The sequence below is a fragment of the Ascaphus truei genome, chromosome 1 (genome assembly GCF_040206685.1).
Source record: "Ascaphus truei isolate aAscTru1 chromosome 1, aAscTru1.hap1, whole genome shotgun sequence".
NCBI classification, from domain to species: domain Eukaryota; kingdom Metazoa; phylum Chordata; class Amphibia; order Anura; family Ascaphidae; genus Ascaphus; species Ascaphus truei.
The window spans coordinates 103,447,720-103,471,414 of NC_134483.1; the positions used below are offsets into that span (position 1 = coordinate 103,447,720).

Here is a 23,695-nt window from a genome sequence, read left to right on the forward strand (position 1 = left end):
ATACTGCAACTATCCAGTCACCCAAGAATTTGAGTGTATCTTAACTCAAATACTCTTCGATGGAAAAGCAGAGTTGCAAAGTCTTAGGTCATTAAGGTACTGTATGCATATGATTGTCAGTAAAATGACTTACATTTCTAATAATATAATCCACTTTTGAACAACGTTATGGCTTCAGTTAATATTTTCGAGGCAGAATTTATGGAGGTTGTTTTTCTTTTCCCATTTGTTTCCTGTTCTTATATTAATTATTCAGTTAAAAGTAGATTATAAAAATGTACCAGTAGTCAAAACTGGCATTTCATTCAAAACAAAGGATAATTAGCACACAAAAAAAAACTATATTGAAATATCAGAGCAACTGTATTAAGTGTGCATTTGATGCATTCACAACACTTTAAAAAAAACATATTTTCTACGTTCTATTACATTAATAATGAGTATGCGGTTCACACATATTCTCAAAGACAGGGAAAAAAATATTAATGTGTCCTGATTTTATTAAAAAGTAGGGTTGTGCTGCTTCCTTGCCAAGATTACCATCCAATTTTGACCAATAAATATTGTATAGGACTTTAACATTTGTTTTGGTACTTTATACAATAGGAATTTTGTAAATGGTGGCAGAGAACAAATGCTTTTTTCTTCACAACAAAGTTAAGATGTTCTTTGAAGCAACCTACAGAATGTAGTCTTGAAAGCTCAAAAAAGTTTGGAGAATCGTTATACTGGTTAAGTAGAAGGTGCCACAACATACAGAGAATAAAACATAGAGATTTACTGGCAAGTAAACAGGCATTGTATTATCAATTACATCAAACACAAAGAAAACAGCTCATGCAAAGTTATTTCTCTTAAATGACTGGCCAGGCATGTGAATTTTTTTTAAGGAGTTAAATTTCGCTGTACGTTAAAACAAAGACACGAATGCAGAAAATATAAGGAAAGCAAAACTCAGAACGCTTTAGTATCACCCCAACACACCAACATGATTGAATCCTAGTAACGGGATCTCATGCAGTCTGGTTCCCGGCAGCTAGCAATTAGCATTTAACCCTTCAGTGCATTTATTTCATTGAAATGAACCCCTTTGGGACTTTAACTTGCGTTGGCCACTCGGGCAGCAAAAGGGTTACGTAGGACACCACCTCAGGAAATGAGATCTATCCGTTATGCTTTGGAAGACATTATTTTAAACTTTTATAAACCTGTGCTATTATTGCGTGAGGCTATAATGTCCTTTATCAGCGAAGTCTATTTAAATAAATGAGAATGCATAAATTAGATTTGCCGAGGATGAGTCAGAAACCGAGATTGTGGGTGTTTGAAAGCAGGGGGTGGCCAACTCCCATCGTCAAGGGTCAGCAACAAACTGGCCTTCAAGATATCCCTGCTTCAGCACAGGTGGCTCAATCAGAGGCTGTCATAGACCGAGTCACTGATTGAGCCACCTGTGCTGAAGCACGGATATCCTGAAAACCTGACCTGTTGGTGGCCCTTGAAGATTGGATTTGGCCACCTCTTCTATAAGCGTTCCGTCAGTGTATTTGCCGTTTAACTTTTTTTCACGTTTTTAATTAAGTTACAGTACCTGAAAAGTAAGTACAGAGGTACGTTTGCCTTTGCAGTTATGTCAAGTCTCACTAGTTAGAAGCAGATAGAGGACATTAGACATTAGAAACTAGGATCTTTGTAATAAAAAAAGTACATCGTAGGGTAAAAGTGATACCTGGAATAACGAACAAATGTTTAAAATGAGTGTAAGCTTCCAGGGCTACTCAGGTCCCTTCAGCAGTCACATTTTGACAAAAGAAATTGAAATACTTAGAATATCAGCTCTTCGGGGCAGGAACTTTGATTCCTAATGTTTACTGAAGCGCTTCTTTCCATTATATCTCATATTATTTTGTGATTCTATTACTGCTGTGAAGCTATCTGTACATGGATGATGCTACACAGATAAATACATACATACAAATAGCATGGCATATTTATACAATGCTCACATCATAGTAAGACTGGGCAAACAGATGTTAAATAATGTGATGCGAATGGCTGGTAGTGTAACATAGCAATGCAAAGAAGGAAATGCAAATGAATCAGGAATTAGAGTAACGTGTGAAGTGCCTTGTCTATTGGTAAAGGGCAGGAAGTATATTGGGACACCTCATTACATACTGGAGCACATTATCATTAAAGGGTGTTAGTGGCATGAGGTACAGTACACCTGTGTTTACAAAAAGAATGAGCTATGAACCCCAGGGAAGGCCTGTGCTCAATGCGCACAATGTTTGCATGAGTTTATATTCCCATATTTTTCTCTCTCTCTCTCTCTTTGTGCTCTGGACTTTCCCTTGACAATTGCTATTTTCGTGTCCTTGATATTGTGATACAAGGTGTATCTGTTTTTATTTTCAGATTGATGGTGTGATAATGCATGTTCACCCTGTTGCACCAATATAAAATCCCCACCAGGGCATTTTATGCACATTATCAGACTATATGATTGATTGAAGAAATAGAATTGTCTACTCCTGATGTGTGTGGGATAGGTATTCTATTTAACATCTGTATCACCAGCCTCACTATGATATGAGCCTTGTACAAATATGCCGTGCTATTTTAGTGATTTCCTGAAAAGGGCCTCCAGTAGTCCTGGAAGCTTACACTTTTTTTTTTTTTTTTAAAACATCAGTTAGCCATTAAAGGTACCCCTATCACCTTATTTTTTTTGTCTTTATTACAAAAGCCTTAGAACTGGGTGTCCCTAATCTTAGGGAAGTCAAAGTCATTTCTCAATGTTTTGTTATGCTTCATTTGTTTCTTATTTAGGGACTCAATTGGGATCCAGAAAATCAACATTTAACTAACTTGGACTCTTGTAAATTGATAAGTATTAATGTAATCTCAGTTTTCCTCTGAGCAATTCGATGGTCATCCCTATAGTCTAGTGTAACTCGGGCTGCCTGAGAAGATGGGCTGAAACCCACTGATACAATTCTTCGTTTAACCCAGGGGTTCTCAACTCCATTCCTGAAGACCCACCAACAGGTCAGATGTTCAGGATATCCCTGCTTCAGCACAGGGGGCTCAATCAGTGGCTCAGATGTCTGAGCCACAGATTGAGCCCCCTGTGCTGAAGCTGGGATCTGTTGGGGGTCTTGAGGACTGGCGTTGAGCACCACTGGTTTAAACCTGAGACACAGCACTGAAGGGGAAATATATCTCTCTGGAGTGCTTGGCTGGACTTGGAAACCAGCACTACGAGGGTTAAAGTGTGTTACTTCAGCAGTTATCAGCAGACCAGCCATCTAACCTTTAATACTTACAGGTATTTTATGGCTCTTGATCATATTATCAAACTCTTCGTTAATTTTTTTATATTTTTCTTCAGTGCGTGGGGTGAGAGCGTAAGAAGAGTCAGGATCTGAGCTTTCACAGCCTTTGTGTTCTTTCTTGTTCAATGCCTGCCAGGTTTAGAGAAATATCACAAAGTAAAAAAAAACTGAACGGCCGCTCAGAGTACTTACACACAATCTTTGCCTGCTGATCATAAGATCAATATCTTCATTAATCTTTCTGTACTTGTCCTCAGACTCGGGGCTGTGACCTACTGAATCGTCTGCATCGGGATCTGGACTGTCACAACCATTAAGTCCTTTCTTTCTCAACGTCTGAAATACACAATTTGAACAGTTCAGGCCGTCATGCGGGCAACAGGAAGATAGATCCAGGGAGCTCAACTCGTTGTTTGTTCTGTGTTTGCATCAGGAAAAGAAACGTCATTTTTTTATTCTAAGTCAAGCATAACAGGATCCCTTTTCAACTAGCAACTGGAGAAATTGTTTAAATGCTCACTTTTCAACAAGTCAAAAGATGGTACGTTAGGCAGACAAACATGTCACTTTAAAATGTACAGTAAGGGGAAAAAATGATTGGATATTAAACACCTTTGCTGCTGGAACGACCTGGTACATCACAAAGCAGCGGGGACTATTTCTCCAAGTATCCCAGCTGCAAAACCAGGGCAAAAGTGGCAACAAAAAGCAGCACCGTGATTACCAGATAAAAAGAATCTTGTTGAAAGCACATGAGTTTTTTTTCCTGTTCTAAATCTGGTGCTATGCGTTTTGCCGTTAGACATGAATACAGAAGCCCCCGATGCGTTGGAGGCCTCCGGTGTTGAAAGGGATAATGGAATTATTGGATTACTCATTTTATTTCCAAAGTGAAATGAAAGACACAGCTTGGGTGCAGAATGGATCATTGTAAGGAGATAATCAGGTTACCTACATATAAACGTTAAAGGAATAATAATCAACATATTTGGAAAAGCGCAGTCCTTCCAAAAAAAAAAAAACCACCTAGGGAGGAACGCGCTATTTCAAAGTTATTCTGCAAATACTCCTATCGGATTTTTCGATAGCTGAACTATACTTTTTACTTTTTGTGGTGTGTAGGCGGTCACTGCAGCAGGAATTCAACCGCAAACGTGAATGGTTAAAAACAACTTTATTTAACCTAGAATGCTGCGCATCACAGAGATCACTCTGACGCGTTTCGTTCCTGTGTGGAACTTTATCAAAGAGTGATGATCTCTTACACTGGTGTCAGATATATACATGGATTCTCATCCTGATTGGTCAATACTTAATTGTACACAGGTAATGGCAATCAGTTGGTATTTGATTTGGGGAGGAACCATGGACAGATTACAGTGTATGTAATTGTTCAACAACATAAATAAAGGTAACAAGTAAAAAATACAAAATAACAATGGGTTAAAATCACAAATAGTAAATTGCAGCATCTATAATATCAATGTATCACGTAAACAGTAAAAATGAATAAAGATTTGAAGAATCATTGGAGAATAACAATACAATTTGGAAATCTAATGTATGAAAGGTACAGAGAGTACCAGCTATGAAAACATGCAGTTATACATTATAATTCATAATTCGGGGGGAAGAAATATAGAATTGAAATACAATTGATGTAATGAGTTTGTAATAAGTACAGTAATGCAAGAGATGTATTAGGATGTACACCCCCAGAGACTCTCCAGCTATCTATCCCATAAGGAAGTGTTTCAACTCCCAGTCCACGTTTATTCCATGGGGATGGAGAGTTCTGAGAGTGTATATCCAATACATCTCTTTTTGATTAAGTGCATTTTCTCTGTTCCCACCTCTAGGGTGGCATGGTATGTGTTCTATGGCTTTGAAGGTGAATTGGTTAAGGTTACCTGCAGAGCATGTGGAAAAGTGTCTGGATACCGGATGGTTTAGATCTCTTTTTCTAATCAGCCTAACATGCTCTGCGATTCTGGTTTTGAGGGGTCTAATAGTACGTCCCACGTATTTGAGACCACAGGTACATTGTAGAACGTATATTACATGAGTGATATTACAATTAAGAAATGTTTGAATGTAATACTTGTTACGATCTTCATTATATAAAATATATTTTGTCTGTACTGCGTATCTACACATGGAACAATGACCACACTTATAGAAGCCTTTAGGTATGCTTCTAACATTGGAAATATTGGAACCGGATTGATACATGCTAGGAGATAAGTGAAAGGCCAGTGTTTTAGCTTTGCGGTAACAGAATTTTGGACCATTTTTCACAATATCGCTGAGATCATTATCCAATGACAACGTGTGCCAATGTTTGGAAATGATGTTACATATCTGCTATTAATAGTCAGTCACAGCAGATATGTAACATCATTTCCAAACATTGGCACACGTTGTCATTGGATAATGATCTCAGCGATATTGTGAAAAATGGTCCAAAATTCTGTTACCGCAAAGCTAAAACACTGGCCTTTCACTTATCTCCTAGCATGTATCAATCCGGTTCCAATATTTCCAATGTTAGAAGCATACCTAAAGGCTTCTATAAGTGTGGTCATTGTTCCATGTGTAGATACGCAGTACAGACAAAATATATTTTATATAATGAAGATCGTAACAAGTATTACATTCAAACATTTCTTAATTGTAATATCACTCATGTAATATACGTTCTACAATGTACCTGTGGTCTCAAATACGTGGGACGTACTATTAGACCCCTCAAAACCAGAATCGCAGAGCATGTTAGGCTGATTAGAAAAAGAGATCTAAACCATCCGGTATCCAGACACTTTTCCACATGCTCTGCAGGTAACCTTAACCAATTCACCTTCAAAGCCATAGAACACATACCATGCCACCCTAGAGGTGGGAACAGAGAAAATGCACTTAATCAAAAAGAGATGTATTGGATATACACTCTCAGAACTCTCCATCCCCATGGAATAAACGTGGACTGGGAGTTGAAACACTTCCTTATGGGATAGATAGCTGGAGAGTCTCTGGGGGTGTACATCCTAATACATCTCTTGCATTACTGTACTTATTACAAACTCATTACATCAATTGTATTTCAATTCTATATTTCTTCCCCCCGAATTATGAATTATAATGTATAACTGCATGTTTTCATAGCTGGTACTCTCTGTACCTTTCATACATTAGATTTCCAAATTGTATTGTTATTCTCCAATGATTCTTCAAATCTTTATTCATTTTTACTGTTTACGTGATACATTGATATTATAGATGCTGCAATTTACTATTTGTGATTTTAACCCATTGTTATTTTGTATTTTTTACTTGTTACCTTTATTTATGTTGTTGAACAATTACATACACTGTAATCTGTCCATGGTTCCTCCCCAAATCAAATACCAACTGATTGCCATTACCTGTGTACAATTAAGTATTGACCAATCAGGATGAGAATCCATGTATATATCTGACACCAGTGTAAGAGATCATCACTCTTTGATAAAGTTCCACACAGGAACGAAACGCGTCAGAGTGATCTCTGTGATGCGCAGCATTCTAGGTTAAATAAAGTTGTTTTTAACCATTCACGTTTGCGGTTGAATTCCTGCTGCAGTGACCGCCTACACACCACAAATTGTTATTGCTACTTCTGGCGGAGCACGCAGGCTGCTACACGGAGCTGGGAGCTGGTCTCCACTTCCCTTCCTGATGACTGCACTTGGATCCGCCCCTTGCACTTGTTCCAGGGCTACTCAGGATCGCTGATTTGGCAGTGCAGTTCCCGTTCATCTCCAGCATAGCTGTCGGCCCTCGGGGATGACGTCACGAACCAGCGTGACACCCGAGGAGACGGGACCGGCCAAGCACAGGCAGTGAACAGACCGGGTCGTTACAGGGCAGCAGGCGACGGTTTCGTGAGTACACGGGAGAGGTAGCTTACGGTTGCCTCTTTCCCTGTCTCTACACCTTTCCCTGTGCAATAGCCCCCTACCCGGGTTTATCTCTCATTCTGCCGTATGCTGCTGCGGTTGCCGGTCCCCTCTAACAGGATCTTTATGCCTGTGTAGCAGCCCTTCTTGTTCTACACGTGTCTGACATTGTCTACATACACCCAGATTCACTTATGGATTTTTAGAAGCACCGGATCACAGGGGTTCATTCCCCCACAATCACCATATACTTTTTACTTGTTCCACAACAAGACCAACAAGATATCAGTGCAGTTCCACACAATAAATAAATAAAAAAGCATTAACCAATAATAACAGCATCAAATGAGAAGCCAGTATTATTTATCTGACAGGTTGCATCTGTAATACTGTATAATAAAAGCTATCGTTTTACATTGTTATGTTAGTAAGATGTAACGAACAGCATACTGTTAATTTAAAAACCTGTGGGAAAATAAAGCATGCAACAGACACTACAAATAATAGCACTTTCACACATTCCCTTCTGATAAAGTAGCATTTGGAGTATATTTGTTAATTTTCCACTGTTGCTGCTAATACATACTTGACTATAATAACTACAGCGTTGTTACCCATCACGAAGTAGAACAAATGAGTCATAAATTGATTAAGTCATCTACAGAAGTAACATTAAAATAGTAGTCATTTGTGGGAAACAAGAAGAAAGTCCCCAACATTTCACAAATATTGTGAAATAAAGAATGACCTTATTTTGTGAAAATGGAAAATAAATGTCACTATTCACTTTGCACATTCAAGCCATGGGCAGGCGCATTTGGAGTCTTGGACGTGGATAAAATCCACTGAATATGAGAAACGACCTTACTGATTACGGTAGAAAATGTGATAAATACGAGATTATACAACAAATATATTTCAGACAAATGTGCACACCAGTTATGTTGGGACAGCAGAATATCTAGCAATGTTTAGAGACTATAGGACGGTTTATACCAAATTGTTTAATTTGATCTCAGTCAATCTAATGACAGTCAGTTTGTGATCTGCATATAACAGAAGCGCTCTGTAGCATTCCAAATAGGACACATTATTCGTTTTATTTCAATATAGTAATACAATACAACAATATTTTTCTTAGTCCTAATTTTGTCAACTGAATTACTTGAAATAGTATATTTCATGGCAATTTTGGGAATCATTCAAGATATTGCCTTTTTTGCAGCACGCTTTCGAACAGCTCTCGCTTTGTGCTCGGATTGCAGTACAGACCATTTGAAAGAGCTCCTAAATATCTGTATTTAAAAACATTCATGAGCGAGAGCTTAGTTCATTTGCTGAAAATGGAACAAGCTGGAGATAACTGGCTGCCAAACAAACATATCATCTCAACATTGTGACACCATCTCCCAATTGACAAGATCATATTTCCAAGCCTTTGATTGAACTCCCAGATAATAACATCGTTGGGTTCTGTTTGGACCTGACCGTATACACCCGGGATTTGGTTTGGGGCCAATGGTGCTTTAGAGTGATCGAGTGAATCAAATGATCTCAAAGCATGCAAGCTGGCTATCCCGTTCTGTCAGAGCTCAGCAGTTTACAATCTGACACAGGGCTACATCACTAGCCATCAGCAATTTTACTTATCCCAAATATCTACACCTGTCAGCAAGTCTGCACCTGTTGTCTATCTCGGCAAAGGCCAAATGACAACGGCCAATCGTAATCGCTTGTTCTGCAACATGGCCATAGATGGCCTTTTCTGCCTTGCTACCCCAGACCAGTTCTTTTAATCTTCATGGGTTAAGGCAGCCTGTTTCATTTATTTATTTATATTTCTGTCTAAGACATGCAAATGAGCACACAGTATTATTTCCAGCGTGTGTGTGTGTGTGTGTGTGTGTGTGTGTGTGTGTGTGTGTGTGTGTGTGTGTGTGTGTGTGTGTGTGTGTGTGTGTGTGTGTGTGTGTGTGTGTGTGTGTGTGTGTGTGTGTGTGTGTGTGGCCCTTTCCATTTAAAGTTAAAAAAAAACGTTTAACCATGACAATTAATATTGTACTGTCTTCCATATTGTAACACCTTATTTGTTTAACTAAGGTATAATGTAAATGAATAATAATAATGTACTAAATGTTTTGGTATCATTTATCAACTTTTTAATCTGAACTTTTGATGTATAATTCGTTTTGAGAAGCTGTTTAAAGCAGGAATTGCATAACTTTCTATAAAATTAAGTTTTCTTTTCTTATATGAAAGGTACATACTATATATACAATGCTTAGAAAATATTGGATGGTTTGTGTAAACTATCAAACTAACTTTTAATGAATGATATTACCAATATAAATACTAAAGTATGTATACAATCTAAAGAAAAAACTTGTTGTACACTGGATAACATTATTTTAAAGATTAGGGAAACATGGCTAGCTACCATGCTAGGTCTGCTAAGGGTTAAATATATTCCTAATACTAGACTACCTACCTCCACTGTGTACAAAGAGCATTGCATGTAAGGCATTGCATGGACTAACCACCCTCCCTGTGGGAATTTACCCTTCACCACCCACCCTCACTACACCCATCCCAACCCCACCACCCCCCTTATTATAGATGAAAGATTTAAGGCCCTATTACCCAAAACTAACTAATAGGGCTGTACGCAATGGCACAAATAAAAGCAGAAACCAAACATATCTAACATTATAAAAGAAGGTATAATATACATTAAGGGGCTTATGCAGAGAGGAATGTTAAAAAAGTTTAAAATGGCTGTAAAATAGCCACAGATTTGCCGTTAGTGAAGGTGTTATGCAGGGAACGTCGTTAACTCATTTCGGCAAAAAACTGCAAATTGCCAACTTTTCCTGGCTATTTGAAACTCGCCATACTAATGCAAATATTGGCGTGTTCCAGCGATTCGGAGCTTCTGGAATACCACGCTATATTAGCATGGCGAGTTACAGGTTCTCGCCACGAGTTTGGCGAGTTTTACAGCTCTGAAAAATTTTCAGAGCACTTTTAAAAATCGCGCCATTTTCTCCCGAGTTTAAGGATTTCTGGCTAGTTTTTTCGCCAGAAGATGGCGCTATTTCCTTATCTATGCTCTCTGCATGAGACCCTAAGTGTTCATTAACTCCTTCAATACCAGTGAGGCTACCTAGGCACTCTGAAGGCGAGCCTAAGAAGCCTCATTGGCACTCAATGCATTAATGGTAAAAAAAAACACCACTTACCCCATCCACATTGAGATTCTCAGGACCTTCTGGGTCAATGAACCCTGGAACAAATCCAGTGTGGTAATCAAATCAACCAAAAATCCCCCCCAAAATCCAGTAATGTATACAAATAATGTTATGTTTTCCACTTGACAGGCCACAGAAAAAGTAACTGGAAAAATGTGCCACAAAAAATAAATCTAAGACTTTAAATGCAGCCTAATCCAGGACCCAATTGTCTACTATAATTCACCACAATCCATGAACCCCGATGACCCAGCCTCAATTTTGACTGATACCTATGATCCTCTCTTGCGTGTGGAATAATCTTCTGGGCAGATTGAAGAAACCTTTAAAGATGTTCTTCTTTATTTTCTTTCTTCACATTGGATGGCCATCCTCGTGTCTTTCCTCCACTGTCGACTGATGTGTTGCGAGCGCATGGGCTTTACGTAGGGCCTGTCGCCGACACATACTTTGACAGTCATGTGGTAAATAAAAGAATTCCATTGATTGATTTACCACTCTTATTAATGGTGCAAAACATTGGTGGGAATTGTTCCCATGTGACATCATCAGTAAGGGCAGTTCGCATGTGCTAGTATGCTCATACCGATGACATTCAGTTATCGTGCATATATACAGTAACTCTTAGTGAACATTATCATAACAGAATATTATCGCCAATTTAACAAACTTTAGTGAATCTAGGTCTATGTCCTTTGAATGAACACTCAAGACTGTTCATATAAGGTGTGATTTTTCTTTCTTCACTTTTGATTTTTTAAACAGTATTTACAAGATTAATCAGTTAAAAAATGCTAGTCATTGAATGTAAGGTAAACTAGTGCAAATCTGGATTCACTGTTGCACTGTAGCAAAACTAGAGCTTTGATTGTTAAACTCACCCTTCACCAATCACCCCTAGTGATTGCATGACTAGGGAGGCTGCTAGGATTGTCTGGCGGGCAGCAAAGAGGCTGTGCTCCCCGCCAGCCCGGCCTTAAGTAGGCCCCGTGTGCCTCCTCCCCTGGCCAGGGGAGGTGAGGGGTGTGGGCGGGCCAGCGAGGGGAAGGCCAGCCCCCCCCCATGGTCATGAGACCCCCCCACTTTATAATCTTTAGCTTGCAAGTGAGTACTTCTGTGAAACAACTAATGTGCTGAATAGTAACTGTAGTATAATAGTACAGCAGTGTCCTTATTTTTCATATAAAAAAGAGATTTTATTACAATGTTATTCAACCATAAACACTGCAAAAAAAATCTTTGAGAATTAGATGTGGCCTGCTTTGATGTCTTACTAAACAATGCTTTGCCCTTCTGAGAACAGATACAGTACCATTACATGTGTGTACCACATGCACCAGCAAATAATACAATATAGAGAGATAAGACAAATCTGATATTAAAAGCAGGACTGGTACATATTCATTCATTGGTGTACAAGTAGATGAGTAGACAAATACTACTAAAACCTGAAAAAGTAGCTATAGGTTCTTTCTTTCCTCGTGCTAACCTGCCAACTGATGGGAGGTACACTGGATGTATGGTCCACCAGTTTGTGAGGATCAGTACAATAGCTTTCCTGCCTATAACCCACCTAATCGGGTCCTGATGTTTTCTCTGGGATGTATCATGGAAGCCTGGTAGGTAGAGATGAATGGAGTACCACTGTTAACTTGGCCTCTAGCAAAACTAAATATTGAATCCCTTATATAAAATTGCCAGTGCACTTAAAGGTGCCTATGAGGATTCAACATTTTTGAACACTATTATTTTATTCATGAACGTTTCTTCAATGTTTGAACCTGATAGAGTTGATAAACCTGGTAACTACTGTAGTATAACAATTGCAATGTTCTCAAGCCTCTCTTCATAGGTTAGAATATGTTTTAGGGGTAACCCATTCATGTGCAAATTAGGCAATTCAACAAATGCATTGTTTATTCTCTAAATGGACCAAGAAGAAAGGTTTCACAAACACTGAAGTAATATGTAAATTGAAATCGTATTATATCATAGCCTGAACTATATTGGCGATGGATTATGGAAAACAACAGGGAGTATCAGAAAGATCTCTACATGTGTTTCATCGATTATTCAATGGTGTTCGATGTAATTGAGCACAAGCAGCCCTGGACCTGCCTGAAGGAAATGGACACACCACCACACTTGACCGAACTCATAAAATCACTCTATCAAGATCAAGAAGCTACAGTCCGAACGACATACGGAGACACAGATTGGTTCAAGATCGGAAAGGGCACACGCCAAGGATGCGTGAAAATAGGTGGCAGAAACATCAACAACCTCCGATACGCAGCCGATAACACCCTGCTGGCTGAAAACAAGAAGGATCTCGAACATCTGATCGTGAAAGTCAAAGAAGAAAATGAGAAGGTTGGACCGCGCCTGAACATTAAGAAGACAAAGATCATGACGACAGCAAACAATGTGAACGTTAATATCAAGATCAACAATGAAGAAATTGAAGTGGTTAAAGATTTCATCTTCTTGGCTCCAAAATTGATCGAGATGGCGACTGCACCCCTGAGATCAAGAGACGGCTGACACTTGGAAGAAATACAATGGTCAGTATGAACAACATCTGGAAGAGTAAAGACATCAGCTTGGCAACCAAATGCAGATTGGTCAATGCGATCGTTTTCCCAAAAGCAACATATGGCTGCTAAACCTGGACTCTGAGAAAGACAGACAGGCGAAAGATCGATGCATTTGAACTGTGGTGCTGGAGATGTCTGCTACGCATTCCGTGGACAGCCAGAATAACGAACAAAGCAGTTCTGGAATGGATCAAAACGAAAATCTCACTGGAGGCCAAGATAACAAGGCAAAAGCTCTCCTACTTTGGTCACATCATGCGAAGCAAGTCGCTTGAGAAGGACGTCATGCTTGGAATGATCGGTGGCAAAAGAGGCTGCCCAAGAACTCGCTGGCTAGATACCATCAAGAAAGATAGTGGACTGAGCATAGAAGCTGTTTTCTCTTACAAATAAATGAATGGACTCAAAGCAGGAACCTCCCTGTTGTTTTTGTCAGCCTTACTTGAAGTGTTGGGTTCCTCCAAGCAAAACCGCTGTGGTCTTATCACAAGAATGACTCCAGGTTGAGAATTAATTTTGCCTATTGCTTCCAGTGCTTTAAAGAAATAAAGAGAACTGCCGCCAATGTCACTATCAGAATGACAATGAATAAACTAAACTTTGTCTTGACTCTTATTGATAGGTTCACTGTGAATGATGTTGCTTCTAAACATGGCTTAATCTTGTAGGACATAATAGGGGAATAAAGCTCGGCTTTGGGGCAACTCAATTCATGTATTGTAGGAAATAAATGGGTCAGGGAATGTTCAACATGGAACTGTTGTCTATATAGCTTGTTTTAATTCAAGTTTTATAATATACTAGCTCATATACCCGGCGTTGCTCGGGCGTGGAAGGGCAGGGGGCATCGAGTGGAAGGGTGGGGGGGTCAAGGGGCGTGGAAGGGCGGGGAGGGCAAAGGGCAGGGGGGCAAAGGGCACGGAGGGGCGGGGGGGCAAAGGGCAGGGAGGGGCGGGGGTGCCAAAGGGCAGGGAGGGGTGGGGGGGCCAAAGGGCAGGGAGGGGCGGGGGGGCAAAGGGCAGGGAGGGGCAGGGGTGCCAAAGGGCAGGGAGGGGCGGGGGTGCCAAAGGGCAGGGAAAGGTGGGGGGGCAAAGGGAAGGGAGGGGGGCCAAAGGGCAGGGGGGGGCTAAAGGGCAGGGAGGGGCCAAAAGGCAGGGGGGGGGGGCAAAGGGCAGGGAGGGGTGGGCCAAAGTGCAGGGAGGGGTGGGGGGGCCAAAGGGCAGGGAGGGGCGGGGGGCCAAAGGGCAGGGAGGGGCGGGGGGGCCAAAGGGCAGAGAGGGGCGGGGGGGCCAAAGGGCAGGGAGGGGCAGGGGGGTCTAAGGGCAGGGAGTGGCGGGGGGGTTTAAGGGCAGGGAGGGGAGGGGGGCTAAGGGCAGGGGGGCAAGAGGGCAGGGGGGCAAGAGGGCAGGGGGCAAGAGGGCAGGGAGGGAGGGGGCAGAGGGGCAAGAGGGCAGGGAGGGAGGGAGGGGGGCAAAGGGCAGGGGGGGCAAGACGGCAGGGAGGGAGGGGGGCAAGAGGGCAGGGAGGGAGGGGGTCAAAGGGCAGGGGGGGCAAGAGGGTAGGGAGGGGGGCAAGAGGGCAGGGAGGGAGGGGGGCAAGAGACCAAAGGGCAGGGAGGGGCAGGGAGGCCAAAGGGCAGGGAGGGGCGGGGGGGCCAAAGGGCAGGGAGGGGCCAAAGGGCAGGGAGGGGTGGGGGGGCTAAGGGCAGGGAGGGGCAAGAGGGCAGGGAGGGCAGGGGGGCAAGAGGGCAGGGGGGCAAGAGGGCAGGGAGGGAGGGGGGCAGGGAGGGGGGCCGGGAGGGAGGGGGGCAAAGGGCAGGGAGGGAGGGGGGCAAGAAGGCAGGGAGGGAGGGGGGCAAGAGGGCAGGGAGGGAGGGGGGCAAGAGGGCAGGGTGGGGGGCAAGAGGGCAGGGAGGGGGGCAAGAGGCCAAAGGGCAGGGGGGCAAAGGGCAGGGTGGCAAAGGGCAGAGGGGCAAAGGGCAGGGGAGCAAAGGGGAAAAGGGCAGGGGGCAAAGGGCAGGGGGAGGGAGGGCAGGGGTCAAAGGGCAGGGGGAGGGAGGGCAGGGGGCAAAGGGCAGGGGGAGGGAGGGCAGGGGGCAAAGGTCACGGGGAGGGAGGGCAGGGGGCAAAGGGCATTGGGAGAGAGGGCAGGGGGGGCAAAGGGCAGGGGGCAAAGGGCAGGGGGAGGGAGGGCAGGGGGGGCAAAGGGCATTAGGAGGGAGGGCAGGGGGGGCAAAGGGCATTAGGAGGGAGGGCAGGGGGAAAAGGGCATTAGGAGGGAGGACAGGGGGGGCAAAGGGCATTAGGAGGGAGGGCAGGGGGGGCAAAGGGCATTGGGAGGGAGGGCTGGGGGCAAAGGGCAGGGGAGGGAGGGCAGGGGGGGCAAAGGGCATTGGGAGTTGCCCTCCCCTGCCAGGGGGCAAAGGGCAGGGGAGGGCAGGGGCAAAGGGGAGGGGAGGGAGGGCAGGGGGGGCAAAGGGCATTAGGAGGGAGGGCAGGGGGGGCAAAGGGCATTGGGAGGGAGGGCAGGGGGCAAATGGCAGGGGAGGGAGGGCAGGGGGCAAAGGGCAGGGGGAGGGAGGGCAGGGGGGCAAAGGGCATTAGGAGGGAGGGCAGGGGGGGCAAAGGGCATTGGGTGGGAGGCAGGGGGCAAAAGGCATTGGGAGGGAGGGCAGGGGGGGCAAAGGGCAGGGGGAGGGAGGGCAGGGGGGGCAAAGGGCAGGGGGGCAAATGGCAGGGTGAGTCAGGGACGCGTTAAATAACCCATTCCCCTGCGTTTCCTCACCTTGCACCCGGCCACGCTCCTCTTCCTGCGGGTACCGGCCGCCCTCCTCCTCAACCTCGGGTTCCTCAGCGGCGAGGCTGAGACGCTCCGGTGAGGAGGTGCTGCGCCAGCCGCGGGGAGAGGCGGAGACAGCCGGAGGAGCGGCCTGTGTGAGGGGAGAGCCGCGTGCTCTGTGTGTGGGGGGGAGGAGTGAGCCGGGGGGGGTGTGAGCGGGGGGGGGTGAGCGGGGGGTGGGGGGTAGCGGGGGGGGTTGAGCGCCGGGTGAGGGGGTGGCCTATGGGTGGTGAGAGCGGTGGGGAAGTGAGAGTCCCCCGCTGTGTCCCGGGCGCTCGCTCCGCTCCCCCGCTGACTGTAGCGGCGCCTGGGGGAGGAAAAAGCGCGGGAAAGCGGGAGACCCGAGGAGAGGAGGAGGTGCGCGCGGGTCCCGATCCCGATGAGCGCCGCGGTGTGTGTGTGTGTGTGTGTGTGTGTCGTCACTCCGCCTCAGGCCAATGAGAGGTGTGCGGGGGCGTGCGGGCCAAGGGAGCAATCTCATTGGCCTGGCCAAAGGTCCAATCTGATTGCCGCTAGGGACACAGGGAGACACATACAGACAGACAGGCAACGACACATAGGACACTTTGAGAAATATATAGTAGAGATGTTTGCACTTTTCCCCACTTTTATACACCCTATAATATATGTTATGCTATGTTATTTTCTTGTTGTTTGCATTTTTTTTGGAACATTTACTGTTGAGCAAATGATCAGTTCACAAGATAATAAAAGCGATTAAGCTTAAAAATTTGTATGGTCTCCTTAAAATGGCAGTCCCGCCTACCTCAGGGAAACAAAATCCTTTTCAAAGTAATCACCTAGTTAAACCTATATATTTACATACAGCATTCATATGGAGATACAGTGACTGTGGGTCACGGCAGGCTGAAACCAAAACGTGTTTATTCTGGTTGAAGTTTGAAATAAAAACTAAAAGAGAAAAAAACATAACTAAAAAACACCAGAAACAACTATGTATTTATTAATTACGAATAGTTGTTTTTGTCCTGGAGTGCACAGCACAAGCAAGAATGGAAATATTCAATGTTGATATCATAAAAAGACACCAAAATCTCAATTTTCCTAACAACCTGTGCAGCATCAAGGATTTCCGCTGTAAAAGCAGCAATCCAAAGTGGCAATTTTGGGGGCAAATTGGTTATTTTCACCCTAGGATTGATGTAGGGTGTCTACGAAGCTGAACCCCATTAATTTCTGCACCAGGGACCACCTGATTCCGGAGATATTTACCTCCGTAGTTGGTGCCGGTAGATGATCAGCTGGCAGGGATCACGTAATGGCCGCTTTTCAAAGCTCCCTTGCCCAGCGGGCCAATAGGAAGCCGTGACATCATCAGTGCTGGTTCCTATTGGCCCATGTGAGGCGGGAGATTTGAAAAGCAGAGAGATGCCGGCACCCTCTTTGGATGTAAGTATCACAGAAAGCAGGAGATTCAAGGAGCTGAAATTAAAGGTGTTTAGCTTCGGAGACTCCGTGCTTCAATCCTGTGGTAAAACAAAACATTCACAAGAAAATGAATGGGTTGGAGTGCTCCTTTAAACTGTGCCTAAATAGGATATGTCATATATACAGGGATATATTGTAAAGTGATTTATATGCTAAATGGTGGCTGCTATGTTTGTTTATTTGCATTAAGTTCAAAATGCCTCACTGAATGTGTTCTAAGGAATCATATATTATTATCTAAAAAGACTTTATGTGGCACTTGGATCACAACCAGAATCCTTAGACTCACAAATCAAACACCAGGTGCTCTAGTAATTTTGTATACCCTGGGAAGGGACACATAATAAAGTATAACAATTCCCTACTAATTATATCCCGTAGTTATAGTTCCCTAATCGGTCTCTATTCCTTATGGGGTCCTCGACAAAATAACAGCCCAATGAGCATTGATCCCATGAATAGCCATATAAAAAACAACAACACGCTATATTGGGGATAGAACCGTGAGTAAGATCTGGGCAGAATAATAGCAATTATAACGTATTCCAAAATATACAGTAGGAAAGATTACTATGAAAGAGAAATGTTCCCTTCACTTAGGTATTGTGTCAAATACCCAGAGAACAACGGTTGAACACAGGCAGTGTGTGTCCTGTTTGTAATATTATACGTTAATGAAAATCAAGGGCTCCACTATGAAAGTTTTAAGATGTATAACCCACTTTTGGAATTGAAGTATAGTGAAACAACATATTTAGCCATATAATGCCGATTGGATATTTGCATGTATTTATATTAGGTCTTTAAATTTAGGCCCAGGAACATTTAAATAAATAAATCAAAAGCATTAATAATACGTTTGCATTTATTACACACTAGGAACGCATACCCTGCAGAGAAAGAAATGCCGAAGGAACTCTAAAAGAGCAATAGTTATTAATGAATTATAAAGTTGCTTTTGGCAGTTCCCTACAAAACAGTTTTTATATCAATATTTATTCAAATTAGACAATTGCAAATATTACAACGTGACCAGTATGGAAAAGGCAACAAGGGTAACTTGTACAAAATATGCCTTGCATACCTGTATAGGGAATGGCTAGTATTAGTACCTTTGAAACTAGGGAATCTAGGATACTTCCATATGATTACCGATGACTTTGCTGTAGACAAGAGTACGGCTGTGGCTGCCGAGGGACTGGCACCTTTATTTCCCGCTAAGACCAGTAAGATGGCTGCTGACTGGTTGATCTGTCTATCTTTCAAATCATTATCATCTTTTGCTTCTCACTCTACACTTGCCTGCTACTAAAACTGTTCACAAATTCAGTACATTTTGCTGTCCCTGTCAACTTACGTTTTTAAAACTGAGGATAGTCTCACCAAATGTAGGGAGAGTTGGCATCCTTAGCAATGGCTCCTCCAATGTTTCTATTGTGGAAAGATATAGGCATAAGCTTGGCTAAGATCTGCATTTAAAGATTTTTAGATTACAGATTTAATATTTTCTATCTTACTTCACCTCCCTCAATCATTAATAGCCTGATCCTACTTTTGTCTATGTATTGCTGATTAAATCATCATTCAAAATTCACTCAATTATATTTACAATTATTTGCACCATATGCATTGTGCTAAAATGATGCCAGCAAACAAGTATTCAAGGGCAATGTTTATATATTCTATACTAGCTGATATACCCGGCGTTGCCCGGGATGTAATTTTGGGGGAGCTGAGCGGAGCACCGGGGGGGAGCTGAGCGGGGAGCTGAGCGGAGCACCGGGGGAGAGGTGAGCGGAGCACCGGGGGGGAGCTGAGCGGAGCCCCGGGGGGAGGTGAGCGGAGCACCGGGGGGGAGCTGAGCGGGGAGCTGAGCGGAGCACCGGGGGGGGAGCTGAGCGGGGAGCTGAGCGGAGCACCGGGGGGGAGCTGAGCGGGGAGCTGAGCGGAGCACCGGGGGGGAGGTGAGTGTGATGGGAGGTGGGAGAGGACAGAGAGAGAGAGGTGTGTGTGTGTGTGTGTGTGTGTGTGTGTGTGTGTGTGTGTGTGTGTGTGTGTGTGTTTCGTCACTCCGCCTCAGGCCAATCAGAGGTGCGGGGGCGGGCGGGCCAAGGGACCAATGAGATTTCCCCTAGGGACACAGGAAGATGCAGACAGGCGTACAGTGCTTTCATTTTTATTATATAGGATAATGTGAAATAGCCAAATGAGTACATGGAGTATCCTACAGATGTAGTACCCCTGTGGTGTTTATGACTCCGGATAAAGGAATTTCAAAGCCCAACTGAATTCATTCAGAATCCCTCAGTATGCATCTGCGTTGCCCCAAAGGCGGCAGCCAAAGGGTGTCAGCTGTTTGCTGCCGTTCGCTGCTCAGTTACTGGGTTGGGTAAAGTCTTCTAACACAACACATTGCAGGCCTATCCTACCTCTTCTAACACAACACATTGCAGGCCTATCCTAACTCTTCTAACACAACACATTGCAGGCCTATCCTACCTCTTCTAACACAACACATTGCAGGCCTATCCTACCTCTTCTAACACAACACATTGCAGGCATATCCTTAGGGTTACCAGTTGTCCCGGTTTAGCCGGGACAGTCCCAGTTTTGTAATGCCTGTCCCGGTTTTTTAAATGCCTGTCCCGGCTGCCCCGCATTCTTTAAAATGTCCCGTTTTTTTGTTGATGTTCCGATTTTGGCCATCAGAGCAGGGGGGGGGCAGCAGAGAGCAGAGACTGCAGGAACAGCAGAGGCCGGTCTGACTGTAGCTGCAGAGGGTGGGGGCGGGGCTAGAGGCAGAGGAGCCTCAGCACTGAGACAGTGGGAGCTTCGGTGTCTGCTGCCAGGGCTCAAGATGGCTTCCCTCCCAATGTTCCACAGAGGCAGGTAGGGACTAAAATGGACACACACGAGATGCAGCATGGGGGAGAGAGAGAGAGAGGCAGCATGAGAGGGGGAGAGAGAGAGACATGGGGGGGGAGAGAGAGGCAGCATGAGAGGGGGAGAGAGGCAGCATAGGGGGGGAGAGAGAGGCAGCATGGGGGGAGGAGAGAGAGAGGCAGCATGGGGTGGGGGAGAGAGAGAGGCAGCCTGGGGGGGGGGGGGAGAGAGGCAGCATGGGGGGGAGAGAGAGAGTGGCAGCATGGGGGGGAGGAGAGAGGCAGCATGGGGGGGAGAGAAGAGAGGCAGTATGATGGGGAGGAGAGAGGCAGCATGGGGGGGAGGAGAGAGACAGCATGGGGGGAGAGAGAGGCAGCACACAGAGAATGGGGAAGAGAAGGAATGGGAAGGGTGGAACGAGAATGGAGTAATGGGGGGAACGACAATGGAGGGATGGGAGGGAGAGAGAATGGGTGTGTGTAAGGCTGCGTCCCAGATAGCGCTGAGCGGGCGGCAGTTACTTACATATATAGCTATATGTAAGTCCCCACTCACACTGTGCGCGCAGTGCTCGTGCACAAGCACACACGCTCACCCGCGCTCGGCGCTTAAGTAAACAAAAAAACTATACTTACCCGCACGCTCAACTACCCACAATGCCCCCCCCTCCCCCACACGCGTGATGACCCCAGATGAAGCCTTTTTGACGAAACATGTTGGGCCTTTTGATCCTTTGAGGCCACCGTATCAACCCTCTAAGGAATCCTGATTGGGAGACACCAACTGAGGAGACTACAGCCTGTTCCTGCTTTTGCATGCTGAGTAGCTGAGCAGCTGATTGAGGAGCAGTCACCATGGGAAGAGGGTTGAAGTGCGCCCAAAGTCACTTCTTGCTCATAAACCAGCAGGGAGAGTGTGAGTTTGTTACCATTCCCCTCATTGTTGTTTGTCTTCATGAGTAAATGTTAATACACTATACCCTCTGCATTTGTGTTCTTGTCTTCATATGAGGTCAACTAGGAGTCCGCAGACCTGAGGATTTCACTATACGGGGCAACAGTATTTTGTGTATTTCAGTGCTATTTATCACTGGGTTTATTTGCACATTTAACTGTACACTTTTTGTCACTTTGCGCCACAAGAACTTTTTGGTTTAGGTTGTTAAGCTGCGGTTTGGGGAAACCGCTGGTGTTCAGGCAGCAGCTTCACTTTATCACTATATTTGTTGCGCTTTAAGTTTTTTGTTTCACTGGTGATGTCATTTGTTTTATAAATATTTTTTTTAATGTGTCCCGGTTTTTACTTTTGTAAATCTGGTCACCCTACCTATCCTACCTCTTCTAACACAACACATTGCAGGCCTATCCTACCTCTTCTAACACACATTGTATTCTTGTCTGTAACTGTTACATACGCCCATAATCATATATTATATTATAACTGTCCAATAAAATGTCTGTACATTGAATGTATAACTTCTTTTCATTTAATGCAACCATGTATTAGCATAATAGGACATACTTGAAAACGAGAGGTAACTGTATTACTTCCTGATAAAACATTTTATAAATAAATAGCATGACTACAGGTAGGAGGTTTATTATGTTCTGGAATATAAAATAATAGTATGTATGAATGTTATGTAATATATCCTAAATTATGCCTGCAAATTTAACTAAGCCACTGGTGTCTGATCTTGCATACGTTTAACCGATATGAAATAATATGTACAATATTGCATTTTACATGTTCAATTGATCGGGACGGGAGGGGAGAGGGCAGGGGGGATGTTGCCTGCCCCAGGTGATACCAGTAAAGACTCTCCCCTGGCTATCGGTGACCCTTGGCTAAACTTCCCAGGGTTCACTAAATGGCTGCCTTTCAGTTTAAAATCAATTCTTCGGTCAGTGTACCTCAGCAGCTACAATGTATTCTTACATTACAAAGGCTACGGCCCGCTGTCTGCACTGCATGCGCGCCTGCCAGTCTGGTGGCGCGTGCAGCCAAGTTCCTCGGTCTGCAGTGACAGGGGGCGCAGCCATGATGTCACCCGGTAGGTTCGCCCTCATTGGCTGAACCACCCAGGGGCGTGGCCTAGTGCTCTGTCGCTAGAACTGAGCACAATTTTACAATCTGCTGGAAAAACTGATGTTGCAGCGCGGCGGCCACCCCTTGCAGTCAGCCCGGCCCCGTTGAGGGGCGGCTCTTGTCCCTGCAGCGCCCGCCACAGCGGGGACCAAACCTAAGGTACTGTATTGTTACAGCTCAAACTGCTGAGAATGTTGGCAACAAATGATCACAAACAGGAAAGTGTTACAAAGATCTTGCACTGCTGGGACGTGTGCTAAAACCTGCCATAGAAATCAAACAATGCTCAGTATATTAAAACTCCTTAAAATGGCATTAAAAGTTGAATTTTAAAATAAAAAAAGGTAGTAAGTATTATCTAATACTACAGAACTAATTTTATTTTTTTAAACACGTAGGATATTGTTTGAATTGCTCCTTTAAAACAGTGGTCTTGCGCCTGATTTTTAAAAAGGGTAAACCTGGTAAAACTGGAAATATTTATACACTACTGATGTACATAACAAAATCAGACAAGGGAGAGAGTCTTTGTTCTAAAACATCCCTTGAAAAAAAGAACTGTAGTTGTAGTACTAGTGATATTCCTAGTTTATAAATAAAAATGTACCGTAGGCATACTCCTTAACCTCCAGTGCCATCCTTAACCACCAGTGCCATCCTTAACCACCAGTGCCATCCTTAACCACCAGTGCCATCCTTAACCTCCAGTGCCATCCTTAACCACCAGTGCCATCCTTAACCTCCAGTGCCATCCTTAACCACCAGTGCCATCCTTAACCACCAGTGCCATCCTTAACCACCAGTGCCATCCTTAACCTCCAGTGCCATCCTTAACCTCCAGTGCCATCCTTAACCTCCAGTGCCACCAGATGCCAATCCCTCATTCTATAGCTATAATATGTGCGTATGTACACAAATAAAATAGATAATCATGTACTTAGAACACAAATATATTTATATCTGGTTTAATGCAACAACAAAAAAGCATACTATTTGCGCAAACATAAAAATAATAATGCACATTCTTTTTGCACAGTTCTGTATATTCCCATTTTCAATATGTATAGTACATAAGTGGTGATCATTGCCATAGAAACGGGACTGGCGCAATGTTTTCCTGCGGAATATGGTTTTCTGGGGTGCGCGGCCACAGATTTATGGAGATTTATCGAGCACTTAACAATCACACATTGCACATACGGTAACAACATCAGGGCTTTCTCAGTAAATATATATATATATTGATATGATTTTAACAGAGCTGAATACCTCATTCTTGTATATTGTGAGAGGATCTTCATTGTTAATTTCTGGCACTG

At 44.1% G+C, this 23,695-nt stretch overlaps 1 protein-coding gene across 23 annotated transcripts in view; it reads right to left on the reverse strand.

Moving 5' to 3' along the window:
* MEF2C (myocyte enhancer factor 2C) overlaps positions 1–23,695 on the reverse strand; it is a 248,192-nt gene that overhangs the window by 46,032 nt on the left and 178,465 nt on the right. For 12 of the 23 annotated variants that reach the window (XM_075592944.1, XM_075592977.1, XM_075592914.1 and 9 more), the window contains 2 exons: positions 3,615–3,674; positions 3,330–3,467 (listed from right to left, as the gene is read on the reverse strand). In XM_075592944.1, the coding sequence (XP_075449059.1) occupies positions 3,330–3,467; positions 3,615–3,674 (198 nt within the window). Of the gene's footprint in view, positions 1–3,329; positions 3,468–3,530; positions 3,675–23,695 lie in introns of all 23 variants that reach the window. The other 11 variants (XM_075592995.1, XM_075592999.1, XM_075592948.1 and 8 more) reach the window with 2 other exon arrangements.